Consider the following 25,833-nt stretch of genomic DNA (forward strand, 5'->3'; position numbering starts at 1 on the left):
AGTACTGGGTTGAAAGGCTGGAGACTGATATTTGATGAGTACTTTACATAGATTTCTTCTTTCCTCCATTTAAAGTTATTCTTGATATTTTTTTTCTTTTTTCTTTTTTTTTTTTTCAGAGCTGGGGACCGAACTCAGGGCCTTGCGCTTGCTAGGCAAGCGCTCTACCACTGAGTTAAATCCCCAACCCCGTTATTCTTGATATTTAAAACCATAATAGAACACCAACAGATGAGGAGTAGGTTCTTACAGAGAGAAAACATGTCAACTCCAAAAGCTACAAACTATTTAATGAAAAGCATTAACTACTAGAAATATCTCTTACTTATTTACTTGATTTTTTTGGAAACAGGGCTTCTGTGTAACCCTGCCTGGCTCCTGGGATTCACTCTGTAGACCAGGCTGACCTCAAACTCAGAGATCCACCTGACTCTGCCTCCTGGGTACTGGGATTAAAGGTGTGCACCACCACTGCTTGGCTAACTACAAATACTTTCATTAAAATCAGGAATATGATATACTATATACTATGATCACTCTTAACTAACTTTTTCAATAGCTTCAGACTACAGTTAGATAAAAAGAGGAAAGCTAGTTTCAGGATAGTCAAGGCTATACAAAGAAACCTTGTTTCAAAAGGAAAAAAAAAATACAACCAAACTAAAACCAATAAAATCTGAACTTGCACTGAATTGTAATGGCATAGTCTATTTCTTCACATGTCTGACAGACCTGGAAGAGCAATGGAAAACTGACAGAAGTAGAAGTTCCTCTCATAGCGAACAGCGTAGCACAGCAGGCATTTCCACTGCTTTTGGTTTTCTCCTCTGAGAAAAGATGAGAATACACACGAAGCAACCTTCACAGGAAGTCAGGAAGGCCAGCAATAGGAAGAGAGAAAGCATCCACTTGTTTCTAGTTTCAAGAAAATTATACTTTGAATGTTCCATAATTCCAGTATAAAGGAGTAGAATATTGAAACTCTTGCATGCCTCTCCTCAACCATCTTCTCAGAATGAGGCTTTCAATTGTTTTTTTTTTTTTTTTTTAAAGATGGAATCTTCCTATGTTGCCCAGCCTATCCTTGAACTCCTAATCCTTCTGCCTTACTCTAATCAATAACAAGGATTACAGGCATGAGGCAGCTAGTTGTTTTAAATTATGCTATTATGCCAATGTTATCAGTCACTGCTGATAAAGTTACAATCTTCTGAGAATACTTCTCAAGTCCAACATGTGAGCGAGTGAACACACGAATACACCACACACACACGAACACACACACACACACACACACACACACACACACAGAGGGGCTGTTAATACTGTGAAAACTCATTAACTTACTCTTTTTTCTTACGCCCATGGAAAAAGCTGGCCCATTCAAAGCATGTTTTTTTGCTTCCAACCCAAAAAATAGAGGGAATCCCAACTATGAGAGCCATGAGATACTTCATCAGAAAGAGAATCAGGTCTGGACGACTCATCTGAGTAACCTGCAGGGAGATAAAAGAAAATCATCTTAAATATGTGCATCTATTAAAGACAATTATAGAAATTATAAACATAAAAGACAATAGTGAAATTATGTTACAAATATAGTATCTTTATAAAGTTTTAAAAATAATTTTCTGGGGGTTGGGGATTTAGCTCAGTGGTAGAGCGCTTGCCTAGGAAGCGCAAGGCCCTGGGTTCGGTCCCCAGCTCCAAAAAAAAGAACCAAAAAAAAAAAAATTTATTTTTTCTTTATCCTTGAAAGAACAGCAAGTACTCTTAAGTGAGCTATCTCTTTAACCATAAATCTTACATTCTTGACTAATCTTCTGACTCCCTTTCAGTTTTTCAGAGATACACTAGACACTCACAAGACTGTGAACCTGCCTATTCTCATCCTGTCAACTGTCGCATTGTATTCTGCTGGTAAGGGAGGTCGCTCTACCATTTGTCTTCCCCTGTTAACGCTTTTTCACCTAACATTTTGTCTAACTTTAACACTGTCCATCATTAGCTATTTGCTTACCCACATCAACTTGTTTTCAAAGATTTCCCAACCCATCTTCATAAACTTCCTAAGGAAGTCCTGTGTTTGGACTAGCTGTGACCTTTAAAAGTAGTGTGTAGTTTACATTACTAAAATGTAAAGACAGAGGTTCCCTTGCCTTAAGCAGTTTTCAACACATGCTTGATACTCAATAAATCATATGTATTTTTGACAGGGTTTCACTGCATATCCCTGTAAGTATACAGAACTCTATACTTGGACCAGGCTGGTCTCAAACCCACCGAGATCCACCTGCCTCCTGAGTGCTGGGATTAAATACCGGCTACTTATTTTTGGTTTTATTAGCAAGGTATTATAGAAATTATTCAGTGCCACAATCCCCTTCATAAGATAGGTCTTCCATAGCTAGCTATCTTCTGCATATTTTTCAAAGTATTCAGAGTAACTTTCACAAAATATTTTATCATCACTGTACCCCAAACTGCCCCAAACTATGGATTCCTCCTTTTGATTTCCCTGCCTTTCCTACTCATATAATGCCCTTTGGATGCCTTCTTGGGTACAGTATGCCAAGCCTTGGTCTAAAAGCACCTCTATCCCTTAACCTAATGGACATACAGCACAGAGATGTTAACACCTGTTAGCATCTTAAAAGTCCACTTTGTGCAGTTTGTACTGCTGTTGGAGAAGCCCCTCCCTTCCTTGAGACTTCTGGTCTCTGGTGTCTTTAACTTTGCACTCAATGCTCCTACAGTAGTTGACTTTTACTTATCACTAGGATTCTGATTGTAGTTTCAACCAGTTTTCTGTCCTGGAACTCCCTCTATAGACCACACTGGCCTTGAACTCAGAGATCTACCTGTTTCTGCCTCCCAAGTGCTGGGACCAAAGGTGTAGGCCACCATGACCTGGCTTTAACCAAATTTTTAATTCTGCAATGTTCGAAGCTATCTTAGCTTCTAGGCCATCACTTCGTCTTTCTCACAGCCACCTTCCCAAACTGAGGCTTCTCAATTTTTCTTAATGTCCAACTGAATCATTACGTAGTTTTGAAGATTTTTCTCTATTCTATACTCAGGGCAAACTCTTCAGATCCATATCTTACCTGAATAATTCTTTCTTCATCCATGTTGACTTTAGGCTTTACTCTCATCTGCTGATTAATCTCTGAAACTTTGTATTTCACTTTTATTTATGCTTAATCAGTTCTTGATATTCAACTGTCATCCTGATTACTATCATGTTCCTAAACATTGTTTTATTTACATTTTGAAGAATATCAAACATTCTAACAGGATCCATTAAAATCAGTACTCCGTTTTGAGGGTTAAGGCTGTTGGATGCTTTTCCTGGTTTCCACCTGCTCCCACCCAGCCCCCTGCCAGGGTCTTACTTAACATAGCAACACTTACCTCCTCAAATGAGGACATCTGCCTCTTCAGCCCCACTAACATCACTGCTAAGTAGGAGATGGACATTTTTTAATATTTTCTACATAGCCCCTATTAAAATTTCTACACTCGGGGTTGGGGATTTAGCTCAGTGGTAGAGCACTTGCCTAGGAAGCGCAAGGCCCTGGGTTCGGTCCCCAGCTCCGGAAAAAAGAACCAAAAAAAAAAAAAAATTTCTACACTCATCCCAAGAGTGCCTCTAGTTCTTGCCCTCCCTCTTATCCACCCATCCTTCTTTCTTTGAGACAGGCATTATACAATTTTACTTAGCAAATCTGGAACAAGATCCTTTTTCCATCTGAGTACCTCAGGTTCATGCAGAAACAATCACCTTTGTCGAAGTCTATTAATCAAAACCAAGTCAAGGACTATCTAATTCAAAGCAAAGGCTTTGATGAGCACAAGACTGCAGACAGTGTCTGGGGGGTGGGCATCTCTGAACATTAGCAAACATAGAACCAAAGTGTCTAGAAAAGTATATAAAATATAAATCATAGTTATATTGATGAAGAGAAGCTTTTCCTCTGGGCATAGTTTACAGTTTGTTGTTGTTTTTAAATTTCGGAGCTTGGGCTGGTGAGATGTCTCAGTGGTTAAACAACGCTGACTGCTCTTCCAGGGGTCCCAAGTTCAAATCCCAGCAACCACATGGTGGCTCACAAGCATCTGTAATGAGATCTGATGCTCTCTTCTGGTGTACAGCTACAGTATACTCATATATAATAAATAAATAAATCTTTAAAGAAAATTGGAGCTTTTTTTTTTTTTAGACAAAAATCTTGCTATATAACCAACCTTGTCTGGCTTTTAATTCACATAGATCTGCCTATGTTTGCCTCCCAAGAACTAGAATTAAAATCATGTGTCACTATGCCTGGGTCAATATTTTTAAGTGTAAAATTGTTACTTGTATATTTAAATTTGACAAATTATTTAATAAGAAAAACTCTTAAAATGTTCTAATGAAATGCTAAAAATTCATAAAATAAAATATACATTTGATCATGGCACACATCAATATATGGTCTACAATAATTACATTGATAGGTAGTCTGTAGTATATAGTTTATATCATAAATTTTTAAAGATAACAAAGATACAAAAAATCAACTAGATAGAAAAGTTTTGTAAATGAACCAATGTAGAAACTTACAGAGTGCATTTATTCATACACAAGATTTACAGACATCTCTCTACATAATCTAATATTCATTCTCTGATATGTTACAGTATTTTTATTTTTGAGGATCTAATTCTGATCCAGCCAGTCCAGCCTATTGTGTAGCCCATGCTGGCCTTTAACTAGCAGTCTTGTTAGTCTCCCAGATGTTCAGATTAAAGGCCCGAGCCATCAACCTCCCATTTCTACTTTTTTGTTTGTTTTGAGTTTCTCTGTGTAGCCCTGATGTCTCCAAATTCAGAGACCCACCCTTCTCTGCTGGGATTCAAGGTGTGTGTCACCATGCCCAGCTTGAACACACCTTATTTTATGTGTCTGGATGTTTTGTCTGCATGTACACCTATCTGTACTTCTTTGCATGCTTGGTTCCTACACTGGCAGCAAGTGTTCTGAGCCACTTCTCTATGCATCTGAGCCGTCTCTCCAACCCCAGAACATGTTTTCTTAACAGATGACTTTCTTAAAATATTAAGAACAAATGTATATTCCCTAAAAAAATGATACATAAATAGTTACAACAGTGCTTTACCCAGTAAATGTTCAAAGATTGTTTCACGGAGCACTGCTGTCTCCTGTGTGAGGCTGCAGAGAGGGCTCAGCATCAAGTGCACTTGCTGACTTAAGCTCCTCACACCTATGATGGGGAGTCTCACAAACGCCCCTAGGATCTGAAACCCTTCCCTGGTCTCCTCAAGCACCCACACATGTGGCAAATACTCACTCAGACATAAATAAAAATAAAGCTTAAAGAAGATACTCTGTAGTGAAATAAAACATAGATACTATAATCACCTCTTGAAGGATTGATTATACATTAGTTTGTTGAAGTTTCTGTTTACTTTTTTTTTTTTTTTTTTTTTTTTTTTTTAGTCTGAAGCTGGTAAGGCCACATTCTAGGCATCATCCAATACTCTATGAGCTTATTCACCTCAGAAATTTTTTTATTTTTCTGTTCTGAAACAATGTCTTTTTTTTTTTTTGGTTCTTTTTTTTCGGAGCTGGGGACCGAACCCAGGGCCTTGTGCTTCCTAGGTAAGCGCTCTACCACTGAGCTAAATCCCCAGCCCCAACAATGTCTTTTAATACGGGCTGCCCTTGAACCAACACACACACATTCTCCTACACTCTGGCTCTACTGCTTCTGTTTTTAAGCTAAGGTGTCACTCTGAAGCCCGAGCTAGTCTTGAACTTGTGGCAGTCGTCCTCCTCTGCTACAGGGGTGCACAGTACAGGGTGAGCTTCTGTGTATGCTTGGTCTTGAGCTGTTGTTTCTCCTGCCTCAACTTCCCAAGCACCAACACCACATCCGGACTAGAAAAACTTTACAGTAAAATGAGAGACTAAATTTAACATCTAATTTCTTTTCTTTTCCATGATTTAAAAATCGATCAAACCAATTAACATGTGCGTTAAGTAGGGGTGCCTGTATCTGGCGAGAGTTGAGAAGAGGAATCCCTACAGAGCAAGAATGAAGCAGCTAAGAAATATGCTTCAAATCACATTTGCTTATATCCAATGAATGTCAAATGAGGAGTGATCAGAAAAAAATACTTTAAACGTTGAGAGGCAATTTAATTCTGTAATACAAAGGGTCTGGAGAGAGGTCCCAGAAGTTAAGAGCACTAGTTGTTCCTCCAAAGGGCCTGGGTTGATTCCTAGCACCCACATGGTGAACTGCAACAATCTATAATATAAACTCCAGTTCTTGGGGATCAGATGTCTTTTTCTGGCCTCCCTGAGCACTAGGCATAAACATAACATACATGCAGCAAAAATACTCATACACATAAATAATAATAATAATGAAATTAAAATAATAATACAAAGAAGCAGACGATGGATAGTAACTTTAGAAAATAAGAGCTGGGAAAACTGTAACAAAGTACAGTGGGAGAGAGCACATCAGAGATCATATAATCCCGAGAGTGTTGTGACTGTCAAGTAGTGGCCTGAGCAATGTGTCCTCAAAAAATCACTTGAAAAGTTAAATGCCTTGAACCTAACTAACTGTAAGGGAATGGTCATCTGAAGTTGAAATGAACGCTCATGGACTTTGTGTAAGCCTTCATTTCATACATATGGATCAAAGTAGAGAAATGTAAAATGATCCATCTTAAGGTTAAATTTATTTGCACCTTCAGTCATTCAAACTTGGAGTGTTACTATGTCCCACAGCAGAGGAGTCACAAAACCCTGTGTCCTTGTTCAATTTCCATTCTAGGGAGAGGCAGGGTAGAATGCTACTATACAAGAACGAGGTAAAGTCGGGGGTTTAGGAAGCAGTCAGGGGCAAAGAGAAGAGGATCATTAGGATGTGAATGACAGACAGGGATTAGATATCAGATCAAGGTCAAATTCTCTCCACAGACATACATAAATGGGAGTTCGGGGTTTGAAGCGTAAGCATTTCAAACAGAAACATTGATAACGGTAATCTTAAGAAAATCTGCTGTTTTTGAAGAAAAAGTGGCCAGTAAAGCCCGAGCTGAGCATGCAAGGAAAACAGCAGGAGATACAGTCAGAGAAGTAACAGGAACCAAATGTATCTGGTCCTACAGGCAAAGGTAAGAATACAGATTATTCCAGAACAACTGGAATCCATTGAAGGGCTTTGTCCAAAGGGGCAACCAAGTTCATTTACTTTTCTTGTACAAGGGTAAGAATGTTAGCAGGAAGATGAGTTAGGAGGCCACTGAACAAGTAGTGAGGAAACGGAAGCTGTACAAAGCTAATGGGTTAAATGCTAAGTATGAGAGGAGACAGGGCTCAAAGACAGCTCCAAATTCTGAGTCTGAGCACCAAGGGAATGCATACACCATTCAATGAAGGGGAGCTGCGGGGGGTGAGATGCAGGTATCAGGTTTTAGGAGAAAGAGTAAGAGTTCTAAATTGAGCTGGGAAACATCACACAAATGGGCACTCTGGAGCTTACATACACACCTAAAACATGGGGAGCTTAAGACTATCTAGAAGGGAGGGGACAACAGCATAGGTAAAAAAATCCTGTTTCCAAGTTCTTTCCTCTAGTGCCATACGCTGTATAGCACACTCTTAAGAATCCCATCATAAAATGCTTGAACTGAAGGGAAGGAGTACTAAAAACAAAATCAGCAATACCCAAAGCAATCACCACTTCAGTCTTACACAAGTAGCACAGGGAGATAGGAAGGAGGGCAGGGACTTAGCACTCAACAGTTTGTATCACAAGATTCCATTTAAGTGCAAAAATTCCAGGGGAAACAAGTCAGCACCTGTGGATAACAAGGGTTTTAAAAGCAAGACAGTGACTCAAGAAATATGTAGGAGGGCTGGAGAGATGGCTCAGCGGTTAAGAGTACCCGACTGCTCTTCCAGAGGTCATGAGTTCAATTCCCAGCAACCACATGGTGGCTCACAACCATCTGTAAAGAGATCCGATGCCCTCTTCTGGTGTATCTGAAGACAGCTACAATGTACATATATATAATAAATAAATATATCTTTAAAAAAAATGTAGGAATATTGGAACAGAAGTCCGAGACACAGAGGCATTGAATGGTCAAGGGATTCTGTAAAAGATTTATTTATTTTATGTATGTGAGTGCATTGTCGCTGTCTTCAGACACACCAGAAGAGGGCATCAGATCCCATTACAGATGGTTGTGAGCCACCATGTGGTTGCTGGGAATTGAACTCAGGACCTCTGGAAGAGCAGTCAGTGCTCTTAACGTCAGCCATCTCTCCAGCCTGACCTTCCCTTCTATGACTGAGAAAGAGAGCTGGAGAGTGCATTATCTGGTTATACATTGTAGAGAGCACGAAAATACTGAAGGTTGGTAGTATATAAACATAATACGCAAGGAAAGCCCATCAAATAAGTGTATTTAAATAAAAGAAAAGGAATATATGTTCAGTTTTGTTTAAAACGGCCTTATAATGAACTGAATCAATTGTTTGAAAAATAAGTCAGTCCTTAAATAGTAAAGAGGACAAATGAGAAGCACTTAATTGTTTTTTTCCTTAAAGTTCCTGAAAATGCCAAGATCTTTCTCACGTTATAAAATATCATCTGTCTTGGTTGTGTTTCTGTTGTGGTGATAAAACAACCTGATAAAAAACAACTTTGGGACAGAGAGTTTATCCTAGTTAAGGATCCAGGTTACAGTCTACCGCTCCAGGGGTGGGGGTGGGGTCACAACAGAAGGACTGAGACAGGTGGCCACACCACACCATACAGGCAGGAAACAATGAATGCATCCATGCTTGCTGCTCAGCTAGTTCTCTCTACTTTTACAGTCTAGAACCCAAACCCATGGTGTTTACCCACAGTCGACTGGACCTTCAAAGCCACATCATTTCTTGTAATTAAGTTAATTCCCTACCAACATAGCCACAGGTCAACCATCTAGACCATCCTTTGTTGAGGGTGGTCTTCTGGAGTGGTTTCTGAACAGACCGCATCAGGTTGACATTCAAAACAGACAATCAGAGAACCCAAACAACTCAGTTCATCTGATGTATTTCTTGTCACCTAGGAAACCAAGGAGAATCCCAGACAAAGAAGACAACGGCATTGACCTTGATTACTAATCTTTTCTTTTTGTACAATAGCCTGGCTAGCTATTGTATGTATAATCTTCTATAACTATATGTATAATCTATATGTAGATTATAAACTATAAACTATATGTATAATCTTCTAAACACTATCTTCACAATCACTCTAATTTTAGCCAATTGTTTTATTTAAGCGTCATACGAAAAACATTCACTTATATCTTGATTTCCTATTTAGATTCATAACCTAACAAAGCCCTGCGGTTTAAATTCTTTTGAGGTAAATGGAAAAAATTACTCATATTAAGGAGGGAAAAGTCTTGACTAAAAAGGAAACCACCTAAGGTATAATCATATTATTTGGTGGCCTACACTGTTGAGGCTTTGGCTTTGAATCAAGTTTTAGTTCTTTTCCCTTACCAAGAAAAAACTGTATTTTTCTAATGGAGGTACATACTGTGCTGAATTAGCTTTTATTTTTTAAAATGTTAATCACAAAATCCTGACTTATATCAAGCCTATAATCATATAAAACCATATGAAAATAAACTATTAATCAGGTTTGGGCAGCCTGTTGTCATACAAGTAACACGAAGGGAGTCGGGGGGATTCCTTTGTTTGTTGTTTTCTTGGGAGTTGAGGATAGAATCCAGGGCCTTCTATATGTTCAGACAAATGCTCTGGGCCACAACCATTGCCACAGTTCTTGAATAGAAGCTTCTAGTTAAAATTTTTATACACTCCTTAATTACATCATGTGGCTTTATCAGCCTTTACTTTTATTACACTTTGAAAAGTCAATTACTTGCCCTATTGACATAAAGCCTATTACAATGTTATAATAATTAAGATAATGTAGCAGAGAGACAAGCAGGCCATGGAGCAGAGGGGTAGCAAGTTTCACTGTGAACTCTTCATGTCTGACTAAGGAAGCAATACAGAGCAAGTGGAGCAGGGATGAAGTAGTCAGGAAATGCTGTTACCTGCACATCAGGCACAGCTTATATACTGTAATTTGTTCCTTTTAGGAAAGCAATGGCTTTAAATTAGAGCCCCGCAAGGCTGGGCAAGTAAAAAGCTGTTAGCAGTTCACTCTTTCATAGTTTAGTTTCTCCTCTTCTCTAAATCTTTACTCTCCAATCCTTGGACCATCAATTTATTTGTGCCACTGTGAAAAATGTGTAATAAAGTAGATTCAACCTCCAGATTTTCCTTCAGTCACTAAAGGAAGGAAATCAATATAAATTTGCTTTTCAAACATTGTTTTTCTTTTTTGGGGGGGCTGGGGACCGAACCCAGGACCTTGCGCTTCCTAGGCAAGCGCTCTACCACTGAGCCAAATCCCCAACCCCCGCTTTTCAAACATTTTATAAATAATCTTTGAATTTCTAAACAAGAGACTGCCATCTTAAAATAATTACTTCATACAAAATAGGAGTAGCCAATGTGGCCCTTTGTTCTACAACTTGGGTTCTAGTAATTTTACAATGACTGCTGAATAACTATTCCCTGTCAGCCTTTAAGTAAATAAAATGTGAAAATTAATGAATAAAGATCAAATCTGGGGCTGGAGAGATGGCTCAGAGGTTAAGAGCACTGGCTGCTCTTCCAGAAGTCCTGAGTTCAAATCCCAGAAACCACATGGTGGCTCACAACCATCTGTAATGAGATCTGGTGCCCTCTTCTGGTGTCTGAAGACAGCTACAGTGTACTTACATATAATAAATAAATAAATCTTTTTTTTTTTTTTTTTTTTGGTTCTTTTTTTCGGAGCTGGGGACCGAACCCAGGGCCTTGCGCTTCCTAGGTAAGCGCTCTACCACTGAGCTAAATCCCCAGCCCCTAAATAAATCTTTAAAACAAAACAAAACAGCACTTTGGGTGAACGCAGCTGGCGGTAAACGTGCTGGCGTGTTTTCTGCTGAGGGGCAGTCATGTTTCTCCAGTATTACCTCAGTGAGTAGGGCGATCGCATCTATACTCTAAAGAAATTTGACCCCATGGGACAACAGACTTGCTCTACCCATCCTGCTCGGTTCTCCCCAGATGACAAATACTCAAGACACCAAATCACCATCAAGAAACGCTTCAAGGTGCTTATGACCCAGCAACCACGACCTGTCCCTCTGAGGGCTTGTTAATCTCTTGTGCTGCTTGTCCCCTGGCCAATTATCAGCAACCAAACACCTCAATCCGTGAGCCTGGAAGCCTTCCCATGCTGTTTAGAATGTAGTGATGGGCATCGCCTGTAAAAGGAACGATTTTTTTTTCCATGTTTTGATTTACTGCCCGGTTATTAAAGATACAATGACTTGAAGAAAAAAAGATCAAATCTGCATATTATTCAAACCCTTAACTTCCCAACTTCTCAAGGAAGAGCTTAGAAGACAGAGACGAAGGAGAGCAAAACTTGCCACCGGATTCAGAAGGAAATGTTCAGCAGAGTGCAGATGCTCAGACATTATCCTGGTGTATCACCACCCGACAGATTTGTCACGCATAAAGACTACACCTGTTATCTAGGTAACCCCATAGAAAACTGCCCGAAGCAAAATGAGAACAGAAACAATAAAGCCATCTCAATTCTCCCATCCTTTGTCTTGCTGGCATTATGAAGAAGTTATATTTGATTAAGCAAAGGGCGACATCCTGAACTTCCATCCACTTCTCCATGACTGGTGCTGATCGTCACTGATGATGCTGTGTCTCACAGGGAAGGATGGCTAGAAAGTGGAGGAACAACACTGTCCACACAGATCACACAATAGTGATGCAGTAAGTGGGGAACATCAGGGATGATTCCCTCACGCAGCGTAATGACAATGCTCACACGGGCAGAGTGTTATTTCTCTCTTAGAAATCACATCACACAAAAAGTAAGTTATTAAAAAAAAAAGTAAGTTATTTTGCAAGGTTTTGTCTTTTCCAAATGCAGACTAAAAGATAATCAGAAAAGGAAAATAAACAAAACAAGGACTCTTTCTTACCAAACCCTGTCATAAATCCGTAACCTCCTCCTCAGCCTTACGCTCAACGGCAAGGGCAGAGCAGGCTTATAAATTACATCTTAAAACTTACAGTAATTGTTCACAACTTCATGATTTATAGACAGACAGACAGACAGACGACAGACAGACAAACTGCCCCATCAGCTGTGAGCCATAATGTGGGCACTGGGACCTGAACCTAGGTCCTCTGTGGAACCATTTCTCCAGCCTCTAACTGCTGTGCTTTCTTTTTAAGTAGAGTTAATAAAACACTTGTCTGTAAATCTAAACTTCTAAACCTCAGGATAAGGTTTTCTTACTCAGAGACATCTTAATCTAGCAAGAGCTAGAAAGATAAATACAATCTAGTACACTTAACAAACTTTGTAATTTTTGCTATAGAAACTAAATTTTTTTTTTATCTCTAAGCTGTTTTTACTAGATGTTTCCAGGTTTGTTTGTTGTTATCCTGGTGTATGTTTTAAAAAGTATTTTTTGGTGTGTATTTTTGAGACAGGGTTTCTCTGTAGGCTTGGCTGTCCTACTCGGTAGACCAGGCTGGCCTCCAATTCAGAGATCTGCCTGCCTCTGCCTCCCAAGTGCTGGGATTAACGGCGTGAGCCAGGGTGAGCCACCACCGCCTGGCCAAAGGGTTCATTTTCTAAGGAACTAAAGACAGAAAGAACTTACACATTATTCTGCCTTAGTTTTAGAGTTACCTGACTCTGTTACTTCCCTCCACTGGGCTATGAGCTCCTTAAAGACAGTGGCTGTATCTTAATCACTCCTACCTTCCATAGCAACCATAAACATGTCAGAAGAGTAGAGATACAGTCATTTTGAATTACTGAGCTTTTTAAAAGGGAAAATATACACTGTAGTGTATGGGAAGGCAGTTTTTAGATTCATTTAATTTTACACGTAAGAAGAACTTCAGACATCTTGTAAGACTTCAGAGCTGAGGCCAGGACGTAGTCACTTGGTGGAGCACTTGCCACGAAGCCCAGAAGCATATAAGCTGGGTGTGAGAGCACCCATCTTAGTATTAGCACCCGAGAGGCCGAGGCGGAAAACCCTAAGTTTAAGATCATTCTTCACCACATAGTATATTTGAGGCCAGTTTGGGTTACATGATATTGTCTTAAACAAACAAACAAACAAACAAACAAGCAAATTAGAACTAAAGAAATGATAAACAAGTGACTGACCTAAAGACCCAGCTTCTGAAAGACACAGTCAAAAGTGGGAAAATGCCCTTGAAATACCTCAGTGTTCTTGCATAGAAAAAGGCATAAAATATCAAGGATGCAAGCTATATAACTTTGGTTAAACTGTGTTTCACACTTAGTTTCTTTATTTTGTAAAATTATTCTTGGACTCCATTATCAGTCAGCTATCACCAGAGGTTGTCCTCTGGCCTCCACATGCATGAACACATACTGGAAAACACATACACACCCCTCATACATGTATAGACACACACACACACACACACACACACACACACACACACACACACACACACACACCTTGGCAGCTACTACAATTATTAAACTGTATTGCTGACATTAGATTAGCATAAACTACCAAAATTGACTTCCTTTAACTGGCACAGTGAAACTTTCAAAGACTGCTAGGGGCAAACATTACTGACATGCATTATAGTAATAAGTAAGTCAGTTTGTTTTTTTAGTACAGTGACATAGCAATATTAAACTATACTAAATATTTTAGTTCCATTATGCAATAAAATGATGACCAAAGTAGTACGACTGCAATCTGACAGTTTACTCGATAAGTACTAACTGCCGTTAGGAGTTCCTAACATATAATACCCACACTTATATGGAATAATGCTTGATGTTGGGTAGGGGCTGGGGAATTATAGCCTGTAGGTTAAGTCACTCTTCAGTAAGTAAAACTTTCTTGCAACATTTGCCTCCTTGCTTATGACTGTGTTTGCAGACAGCAGCGGAGCTAAGCACCTGGCCTCCCAAGACCCCTTATTTACATTTGGCCCTTTATAGAGAGGCTGCAGCACCGTTTTGTAGATTGGCACAACTACACTGAGAAAAAGGAATCCACCAAGCATGGTAGCACATGCTTATAGCCCAAGCACTTGGGGCCACAGACAGGACATCAGGGGTTTAAGGGCAGCCTTAGCTACACAGCAAGAATGAGATCTAGCTTTGCGTCCTGTCTTCAGGGCTAAGCGTGTACACCAGGCGTATCTACAGAGCACTACCTAACTGAGCCCACTGAGCATAAGCTGCTGTGCTCCACAGAGGCCACACAGCAGAGCTTTCATCCTCACTCTTTTCTTCTCTAACAGAAACTACAAAATGTGAGAATAAATTTATTGAACTTAAAACAAGTAAGACAGCTTCCACTTTAAAGATTTGAAGATATTTCTGTCAAAACATGAGAAAAACTATATATTTACAAGACAGATCCTTCACTGTCTTTCATGGTGTAAGAAGAAAAACTCCATGTTCCTCACAGTCCTTTCCTTAGCATGGCTGATTCCTTTGAAGCTTCCTGGCAAAGGGAAAACTCATATTGGGAAATGAAGCTAAAATCACAACATATTAGATTTAATGTCATTCTATTTTTATATTTTTCTGAATCAAGACTAGATAAACAACAGATGGCTCGTCTCGTGTGTCTAGAAGGGTAAATGATGTTTGTTGTTCTATAAAAATGTATCTCTTTAGATTCTGCAAATGGTCCTAATGTGAACTCACAGTCTAAGCTGCTTGTACTATGGCAAATTACTTTCTATGACCCAAACAAAAGCGCCAGTGTCAGACTCCCTGGGACACACACAGTACTCCTTGGTTAGATGAATCAAAGCCATGAAAAAAATGAAAAAAAAAATGCTTTTGAAAATTAAAGTCTGGAAGAAAATCTAATGATTATAGCAGAGAACACAACAAGAATTATATACTTATCCTAACATTGAAAATATACTCTATAAAAGACACTCAGGTAAAAGATTAAAACTTATCTTGTTTAGTCTTCATAGCAACTTAAAAGGTAACATATTATTTCCTTATATGAATAAATGGTAAACAGTTGGTGTGAAATCAATCTATTTCATTTGTCCCAGTTACACTTAAAAATCTCTTCCAGGATTATCAACAACTTTTGAGAAATTTAACTTTTGTAAAACGCTTCAAATCTCTTAAGACACACTAAATAAATAAAAGGAATTTAAGGAAAAACAAACAAACAAAGAAAAAATACCCAAGTACCTGGGAAATTACCAACAGGACACCTGCTCCAGAAGTAAATGTCACTGATTTGAAAGACATTTTAAAATTATGTGCAGCTCCCATGGAGGGCAGAGGAGTCAGATCTCCCTGGAGGGCAAGAATGGGTGCTGGAAAAATGAAGTAAGGTCCTCCACAAGAACTGTACACACTCTCACCGCAAAGCCATGGCTCCAGCCCTTTTCCTTTTCTCAATTGTGAAATAAGCATTACTGAGTAAATGTAGGATTGAATATTCTTTTTTTATTTTTTAATCTTTAGAGACAGTATAGCACATATCCCGGTCTAGCCTTTAACTCTCTATACAGTCAAGAATGACCTTGAACTTCTGACCCTCCTGCTTCTACTTTTAGAGTACCGGGATCTCACACACACACACACACACACACACACACACACACACACACACCCACACACACACACACACACACCCACCCCAATAACAGTGGGTTTACATGCTGTTCAGGGTGAAACCTAGGGCTTTGTGCTTCCTAGACACTTTACTGCTGAGACATATCCTTGGCCATAAATAATACTTTTTACAGTGTGACTGAATACATTTAAAAAAATAAATGAACATTCTTTAAAAAAAAAAAAAACAGTGCAAGTATAGGCAGTGAAATTCCATTTTCAGGAAGAACATTCATTTCAAAGATTTTTAAACTGACTTATATTTAGCTCATTTTATTCAAATCATAACTTATGTACATGTGATTTGCATTAAATCCAATTGGTATTTTAAACAATGTGATAAATTACTTCACAAACTTGATTTTTAGATATCAGAGGCCAGCTTTACTATTTTTTTAGAAGCCAGAAATCTTTTTTCCCACCTGCTGTGCATTGTTTGTTATTTATGGTCTCACTATGTAGACCAGGCTGTCCTTAAATGTTAGTGCTTGGATTATGGGTATAAAGCCCCCCACTGGGCTTGCAATGTCAGTAATTTTAATCAAACACATTCAAATGCTATTTAGTCTAAGTTACCTGAGGCAGCTACCCCATTACTGTTTAAAACACTTTAAAACCTCCCATTAGAAATTACTGTCAGACCTTCCTGCATGTTCTTTTAGAAATGTTCAATATTACTTCAAAGTAAGAATACTCAGTATCATTCCTCTACAATGAAATTCTGAATGAACATTAATATCCTAATATTTGGTTGTTAAAAGCCATAAAGTATGACAAATGTTCTGTGATTCTGTGATCCAGGTACTAGAGCAGTCACACAAAGGAAGTAGAACTGTGAGTGCCAGAGACTGTGGGGCGTTTAAGGGTGGACTCACTGGTAAATGTTTAGCCTCAGATTGAGAAAATGAAAACACTTCTTTAAAAAAAATGCTAGGAACAAAAAACCCAGGATAGCTAAAGCTATCCTCAACAATAAAAGGACTTCAGGGGGAATCACTATCCCTGAACTCAAGCAGTATTACAGAGCAATAGTGATAAAAACTGCATGGTATTGGTACAGAGACAGACAGATAGACCAATGGAATAGAATTGAAGACCCAGAAATGAACCCACACACCTATGGTCACTTGATTTTTGACAAAGGAGCCAAAACCATCCAATGGAAAAAAGATAGCATTTTCAGCAAATGGTGCTGGTTCAACTGGAGGGCAACATGTAGAAGAATGCAGATCGATCCATGCTTATCACCCTGTACAAAGCTTAAGTCCAAGTGGATCAAGGACCTCCACATCAAACCAGACACACTCAAACTAATAGAAGAAAAACTAGGGAAACATCTGGAACACATGGGCACTGGAAAAAATTTCCTGAACAAAACACCAATGGCTTATGCTCTAAGATCAAGAATCGACAAATGGGATCTCATAAAACTGCAAAGCTTCTGTAAGGCAAAGGACACTGTGGTTAGGACAAAACGGCAACCAACAGATTGGGAAAAGATCTTTACCAATCCTACAACAGATAGAGGCCTTATATCCAAAATATACAAAGAACTCAAGAAGTTAGACCGCAGGGAAACAAATAACCCTATTAAAAAATGGGATTCAGAGCTAAACAAAGAATTCACAGCTGAGGAATGCCGAATGGCTGAGAAACACCTAAAGAAATGTTCAACATCTTTAGTCATAAGGGAAATGCAAATCAAAACAACCCTGAGATTTCACCTCACACCAGTGCGATTGGCTAAGATCAAAAACTCAGGTGACAGCAGATGCTGGCGAGGATGTGGAGAAAGAGGAACACTCCTCCATTGTTGGTGGGATTGCAGACTGGTAAAACCATTCTGGAAATCAGTCTGGAGGTCCCTCAGAAAATTGGACATTGAACTGCCTGAGGATCCAGCTATACCTCTCTTGGGCATATACCCAAAAGATGCCTCAACATATAAAAGAGACACGTGCTCCACTATGTTCATCGCAGCCTTATTTATAATAGCCAGAAAATGGAAAGAACCCAGATGCCCTTCAACAGAGGAATGGATACAGAAAATGTGGTACATCTACACAATGGAATATTACTCAGCTATCAAAAACAACGAGTTTATGAAATTCGTAGGCAAATGGTTGGAACTGGAAAATATCATCCTGAGTGAGCTAACCCAATCACAGAAAGACATACATGGTATGCACTCATTGATAAGTGGCTATTAGCCCAAATGCTTGAATTACCCTAGATCCCTAGAACAAACGAAACTCAAGACGGATGATCAAAATGTGAATGCTTCACTCCTTCTTTAAATGAGGAAAAAGAATACCCTTGGCAGGGAAGGGAGAGGCAAAGATTAAAACAGAGACTTAAGGAACACCCATTCAGAGCCTGCCCCACATGTGGCCCATACATATACAGCCACCCAATTAGACAAGATGGATGAAGCAAAGAAGTGCAGACCGACAGGAGCCGGATGTAGATCGCTCCTGACAGACAGAATACAGCAAATACAGAGGCGAATGCCAGCAGCAAACCACTGAACTGAGAATAGGTCCCCTATTGAAGGAATCAGAGAAAGAACTGGAAGAGCTTGAAGGGGCTCGAGACCCCAAAAGTACAACAATGCCAAGCAACCAGAGCTTCCAGGGACTAAGCCACTACCTAAAGACTATACATGGACTGACCCTGGACTCTGACCCCATAGGTAGCAATGAATATCCTAGTAAGAGCACCAGTGGAAGGGGAAGCCCTGGGTCCTGCTAAGACTGAACCCCCAGTGAACTAGTCTATGGGGGGAGGGCGGCAATGGGGGGAGGGTTGGGAGGGGAACACCCATAAGGAAGGGGAGGGGGGAGGGGGATGTTTGCCCGGAAACGGGGAAAGGGAATAACACTCGAAATGTATATAAGAAATACTCAAGTTAATAAAAAAAAATGCTAGGGAGGGTTGCTAATTGTGAATGTACTTGGAATGACACACTTTTTTTTTGGGGGGGGGTTCTTTTTTTTTTTCGGAGCTGGGGACCGAACCCAGGGCCTTGCGCTTCCTAGGCAAGCGCTCTACCACTGAGCTAAATCCCCAACCCCGGAATGACACACTTAAAGATGCTTAAATGGGACTCAAGTATAGCTCAATTGGTGAGCATCTCTCGTCCCCTCACTCTAGCGAGCACAAAGCCCTGAGTTCCATCCCTAACATTTTATAAACTTGGTCCTTCTTGGCTAAACAGTAAGTTTAAGGCCAACTTGGCCCACATAAAATACTGTCTTAAAAAGAAAGCAAAAGGGTGAGGATCATAATATGTATTTTTACACTCACATGAGGCCAGCCTTGTAGTCACTGAAATGTGATTTGAATAGGTCACTTTTGCTAATCTCTTACCTAATGTGACCGTGTAAGTCACAAAACTTCAAGTGCTTTAGAATGAGGCCACATTACATACTTTATGAGTTACTTTGCATACCAAATGTCATCATTGGCTTTTACCCACCACCAAGTCAATGGAACAAGTGAATTCTTTACAGTACTTCATCCTTTTCGAACAGGTTCAACACTCGTTTACTCAAACAAGATTAAAAACTATGAAATCACAAAGGAATTCATTAGACTGCACTACTATTTGAAGAAAAAGGTTAATATTAATATGGAAGAAAAATTAACAGAGAAAAATTTAAATGTATGCATATAAATGAGTGTCCATAACCATGAGATGTGAATGTGCAAAATGTCCCCGATGAGTTTTAGAAAACATGGAGCAGTCTTAGAGTAATCCAGGAAGGCTACTCTGGTCTCTGTTGATGAGGATAATGGAGAATCTGGAAGCACCTGGCTAAGAATGGGTTGAGGCTACAGTCTGGTAGGGAAACCTCAGATGGGAAATAGAAATAGCAGGTTTTAAAACCACAAGTTGGGGCTGGAGACATGGCTCAGCGGTTAAGAGCACTGACTGCTCTTCCAGAGGTCCCGAGTTCAATTCCCAGCAACCACATGGTGGCTCACAACCATCTGTAATGGGATCTGATGCCACCTTCTGGTGTGTCTCAAGACAGTGATTAGTGTACTCACATACATAAAATAAATAAATCAATTAAAAACAAAAAACAAAAAAAACCCACGAGTTGGCAAAGTGTTAAGTGGTCTACCAGCCTTACCTGACATTGGCAGGAAGGCTGGAAAGAGCTACAGAAAAGTCAGTGAAGACTAATAGACCCCTCAAACAAAACCAACCAACTCTCACTGTGAAGATCACGAGAAAACTGTTAAAGCACAAAGTTCTGCTCCTGCTTCTGATGTCACCTACCCAGAAACAGAGACATTCTCACCCCGAGATCCTCTTCACCTGTGGGTCGCAATCCCTTTGGGGTCAAACAACTTTTTCACAGGGATCACAAATTAGATACCCTGCTTATCAGATATTACATTATGGTCCATAACAGCAGCAAAATTACAGTTACGAAATAGGAACTAAAATAATTTTATGGTTGGAGGTACCCACCTGAGGGACTGTATTAAATGGTTGCAGCATTAGGAATGTTGAGAATCACTACGCTAGACTTTTGAGTTTTGACCTGTCTGAGAAACAGAAGATCCCACCCCTCCCCTTGAATGGAGTAAACGAGAGAGAGAGAGAGAGAGAGAGAGAGAGAGAGAGAGAGAGAGAGAGAGAGAGAGGGAGCCTGAGAAGCTGCAGAACCTGGGCCCCCACCTCCTCGCCTATGAAGATGCTCTTTCCATAAGGGAATCAATCTGCTGCAGCCTCCCTCCAGCACTGCTCCACCGAGGATACTGAACTGCCACCTGTTTGTTGTGCAGATATTTAAACTTCTTACTCCTTTATACTTTGTGTACACTGTACTAATAAAACATTTGCAAGCCAGGCAGTGGTGGCACACGTCTTTAATCCCAGCACTCAGGAGGCAGAGGCAGGCAGCTTTCTCTTAGTTTGAGGCCAGCCTGGTCTACAGAGTAAATTCCAGGACAGCCAGGGCTACATAGAGAAGCCCTGTCTTGAAAAACAAAAACCAAAACTAAACAAACAAAGCAAAAAACCCCCAAGACCAAAAAACCCCCAACGAACAAACAAAAAAACAAAAAAGAGCAAAACCACAAAAGGTGAGTATAGAAAAAAAAGTTTTAGAAAATCTTCCAATGAAAAAAAGATTAGATTCGACTTGCATTAAAACTTCTTAAAAACAAACAAACAAACAAAAAAACCTTAAACAAATGAAAATTCTAAATCACAAAAGCCTGAAGATGTTTGTGATGCAAACAACTGGAAACCAACAACCCACGAGAACAGTGAACAAAGGTAACAAAATAGGCAAACCACAGAGGAGAAGCCACAAGCACAACAGGCACACAGAAATATCTTCCAGTAACACAGGGGGTGAGCACTACAGCACTGGGGTAGTACTTTAAAGGCTGGCAGAACCTTTCATGCCTGATACCCATATAAAAGAGAAACAAATGTCTGAATATGAAGTAAAATAGCCACTTGAGTTGAAGATTCAAAAGAATCCTACAATGCAACAATTGTGGGTTTTGTTGGGACGTTACAAAAAACGTGGGTTATAGATAAAGAAGAAATGTCATTTTGAGGAAATGGTAACTGCAGTGCTAGGGATGTAGATATGACGTTAACACAGTCAGTGCTCATAGATGATGAGTGACACTTTCTCGTTTGCTTTGTCTCTGTATGTACAATGCTTTTATCTTTGTAAAAATATTAGCTACTATCTTTAAAACTAATAATTTGTAGGCTGGGGGAAAACAGTGATTGAACTTTTCTTACCACTCTTGCTTACTAAAACGTCTTAATACAATCTTCAGACCGGAAAGTAAATGAAAGAGGTGGCAGAATCACATTATCTGCTTCCCAATATATATGACCTAGTATTCAGTCTATGTCCTTTTAGGGCTAGTAAAGAAACAATGTTTGGCTATAAGGCAGTCTTTTACCACATAAGAGCAGGGAAACTGTCATTCTCAGCATCTATTGTCAGCAGGGACTGTCTCACACCCCAGCACTGTTGCTATTTCTCTAAGATGGCCTTTCTTCTCCATCTTTGTATCCACATCCTTACTATCATTCACTAATTTACAGAATATGTTCTCAAAGAGTTCACTGACTAACAGGAAGAAAAGATACACAAACACGAGCCCTTTAGTAAGAGATATAAATGTTTTAATAGTGTTTAGAGACCTGACAGATCTCATTAGATACAGAAAAGGTCTTTGACAAAGTCCAAAACCTCTTCATGATAGAAATCCTGGAGAGATTAGGGATACAAGAGACATAATCAACATAGTGAAGGCAGTTTACAGGAAGCCCATAGACAACATCAACTTACATGAAGAGAACCATAAGACAATTCCACTAATATCAGAAACAAGATTTCTCCATATCTATTCAATACAGTACTTTAATTTTTAGGTAATGCAATAACAAAACTGAAGTAGATCAAGGGGATAGAAATTAAGAAGTCAAGGTATTGTTACCTGCAGGTGACATTATAGTATATATAACTGAACCTAAAAATTCTACCAGAGAACTTGTATAGTGGATGAACACTTTCAGCAGCACGATGACTAGAAATAACATTAACTAAAAAAGTAGATCAATCAATCTATCAATGAGTCAGTCAATCAGTAGCCTTCTTATATACAAATGACAAATGGACTGAGAAAGAAATCAAGGAAACAACACCCTTCACTATAGCCACAAATTATATAAAATATCTTGGAGAAACTCTAAACAAGCAAGTGCGAGACTTGTATTAAAATTTTCAAGTTATTTAAGAAAGAACTTGAAGAAGAAAACATCAGAAGATGAAAAGACCTCCCATGCTCATAGATCAGTAGGATTAACATCATTAAAAGGGCCATCCTACCAAAAGCAAATTACAGATTAAATGCAATACCCATCAAAATTCCAATACAATTCTTTACAGAACTTGAAAAGACAAGTCTCAACTCTATCAGAAAAAACAAAAACCCTAGGACAGCTAAAATAATAAAAGAATTGTAAAAATAAAATAAAAACAATGAAAGAACTGTGGGAGTCCCACCATCATGACTTCAAGATGTACTACAGAACTATAGTAATAAAATCAACAGACACATTGATCAATCAAATCAAAGACTCAGACATAAGTTCACAAACCTATGGTCACCTGATTTTTAATAAAGACAAAAACAAAGACAAAAACACATGCTAGAAAAAAGCATCTTCAAATGGTACTGGTCATGTCTGCATGTAGAAGAATACAAATAGACTCATATTTATCATACTGCACAAAACTCAAGTCCAGGTGGATCAAAGACCTCAATGTAAAACCAGATACACTGAATCTGATAGAAGAAAAATTAGGGAATAGCTTTGAACACATTAGCACAGAAGATGAAATAAAAAATTAATAAATGGTACCTCATGAAACTGAAAAGCTTCTGTAAGGCAAAGGACACTGTCAATAGGACATAGCTTCAGCCTACAGTGGGAGAAAAAGTTTTTACCAACTATACATTAGAGAGAAGACTAATATCCAAAATATATAAAGAACTCAAGAAACTAGACATCAACAAACCAAACAGGGTTTATACTGGGCAGTGTAAAATCAATTTAAAAACAGGGTATACACTGGGCAGTGGTGGCATATCTCAGCACTCAGTAGGCAGAGGCAGGTGGATCTCTGTGAATCTGAGGCCAGCCTGGTCTACAGAAAGTTTCAGGACAGCCAAGGCTACACAGTAAAACCCTGTCTTGAAAAAACAAACCATTTTTACTATGCTAATCCTACCAAAAGCAATCTACAGACTCAATGCAATCCCCATCAAAATATCAACACAATTCTTCAAAGACATAGAAAGAGCAACTTTCAATTTCATATGGGAAAACCAAAAAACCCAGGAGAGTGAAAACAATTCTTAACAATAAAGAACTTCTGGAGGACTCATCATCCCTGACCTCAAGCTATACTACAGAACAATAATGATAAAAACTGCATGGTATTGGTACACAGACAGACAGGTTGATTAATGGAATAGAACTGAAGACCCAGAAATAAAACACACACTTTTGGATACTTGATCTTTGACAAGTAAGCCAAAAATATACAATGGAAAAAAGAATGTATCTTCAATAAATGGTGCTGGTCTAACTGGCAGTTTATATGTAGAAAAATGATAATAGATCTGTAAGATGATGTCATTACACAGGTGAAGGCAGGTACAAGATAGAACGAGGTCATTGGATAAGAAGAAAGGATGGGCGGGAGAATAGTTTTAGAAGGGAGGAGACTGGAACCGAAGGGAGGAGAGAAGCACAGAGAAAACATGGAGGCAGATGTTAAGATTCCTCTCTGCACATTTACAGGTTGTTATGAATACTCTTAAGGGATGGATGTGTACAGGGCTTTTTATGTCTAGGTGGGCAATTATATATTTTCAATTGAATCAGAGGTTATTGTGTTATGTGTTCTTTCATGTGGCAATTTAAGTTCAAGAGAGTATGTGGTGGCTGGAGACACTGGACCACCATGGAATTGGGATATATATTTTTGGCATGGTGGAAACCTGCCTTGGGAACTACATGGGTAGAGAGATTGTTGCCAGGTTCAGAGAGAAGCTATCGGCAGAGTGATATGGGATAGAGCAAAGCAGGGAGAGGCTCTGCTGACTGAGATGAAGATATGTACCAAATACCTTGGGGCACTATAGTGCTGGACCTACTGCAGGGTAAACGGTAGCTTTTTTTTTTTAAATAATTTTACAGCAACATAGATCCACATTTGTCACCTTGCACAAAGCTTAAGTCTAAGTGGATCAAGGACCTCAACATAAAACCAGATACAGTGAATCTAATAGAAGAGAAAATGGAAAAGAGCCTCGAACTCATTGGCACGGGGGTGGGGGATAAACAGAGGCTCATGTTCTAAGATCAGGAATTGATAAATGGGACCTCATGAAATTAGAAAGCTTCTATAAGGTAAAGGACATGGTCAACAGGACAAATCAGCAACCTATAGATTGGGAAAAATCTTCACTAACTCTACGTTTGATAGAGGGCTAATATCCAAAATATATATAAAGAACTCAAGAAGATAACCTCCAAAAAAGCAAAGAACCCATTCAAAAAAATGGGATATAGAGCTAAACAGAGAATTCACAACAAAGGAATCTCAAATGGCACTTAAAAAAAATGTTCAAAGTCTTTAGTGATCAGGGAAATGCAAATCAAAATGACCCTGAGATTCCACCTTACATCAATCAGAATCGCTAAGATAAAAAACTCAGGTAACAGCAAATGTTGGCAAGGATGTGGAGGAGGAACACTCTTCCATTGCTGGTAGGTTTGCAAACTGGTATAACCACTCTGGAAATCAATCTGGGGGTTCCTCAGAAAATTGGAAATAGATCTACCTGAAGACCCAGCTATACCACTCCTGGGCATATACCCAAAAGATGCTCCACCATACCACAAAGGACAGTGCTCTACTATATTCATAGAGGCCTTATTTGTGATAGCCAGAAGCTGGAAACAACTCAGATGTCACACAGTGGAAGAATGGATATAGAAAATGTGGATCATTTACACAATGGGATACTACTTAATTATTAAGAATGAGGACAACATGAGTTTTTCAGGAAATGGATGGAACTAAAAAATATCATCCTGAATAAGGTAACTCAGACCCAAAAGGATATGCATGGTATGTACTCACTAATAAGTGGATATTAGCCAAAAAAGTACAGAATCCACAGAACTCAAGAAAGTTAACAAGCTTAAGGGCCCAAGTGAGGATGCTTCAATCCTACTTGAGTGAGAGAAGGAAACAATCACAGATGACAGGAAGGGAGGGATCTGGGTAGGTGTGGAAACATGATCAGGTATTGGGGGGTGGAAACAGGAGAGAAGCCCTGAGAGCCAGCAGAAAGAATGAAAATATGCAACCTTAGGGAATGGGAGGTAGGGGGACCCTCTAGAATGACCCAGAGCCCTGCTCATGCT

The 25,833-nt window shown here is 39.2% G+C and overlaps 1 protein-coding gene and 1 pseudogene across 2 annotated transcripts in view; one reads left to right on the plus strand and one right to left on the minus strand.

The window, feature by feature from the left end:
- Positions 1-25,833, minus strand: part of Fzd3 (frizzled class receptor 3) — a 67,086-nt gene that overhangs the window by 13,737 nt on the left and 27,516 nt on the right. For both annotated transcript variants that reach the window (NM_153474.1, XM_063274036.1), the window contains 1 exon segment: positions 1,348-1,496. In NM_153474.1, coding sequence (NP_703204.1) covers positions 1,348-1,496 — 149 coding nt within the window.
- LOC134482134 (H/ACA ribonucleoprotein complex subunit 3-like) lies at positions 8,811-11,326 on the plus strand (annotated as a pseudogene).

The sequence above is a fragment of the Rattus norvegicus genome, chromosome 15 (genome assembly GCF_036323735.1).
Source record: "Rattus norvegicus strain BN/NHsdMcwi chromosome 15, GRCr8, whole genome shotgun sequence".
Lineage (NCBI taxonomy): Eukaryota > Metazoa > Chordata > Mammalia > Rodentia > Muridae > Rattus > Rattus norvegicus.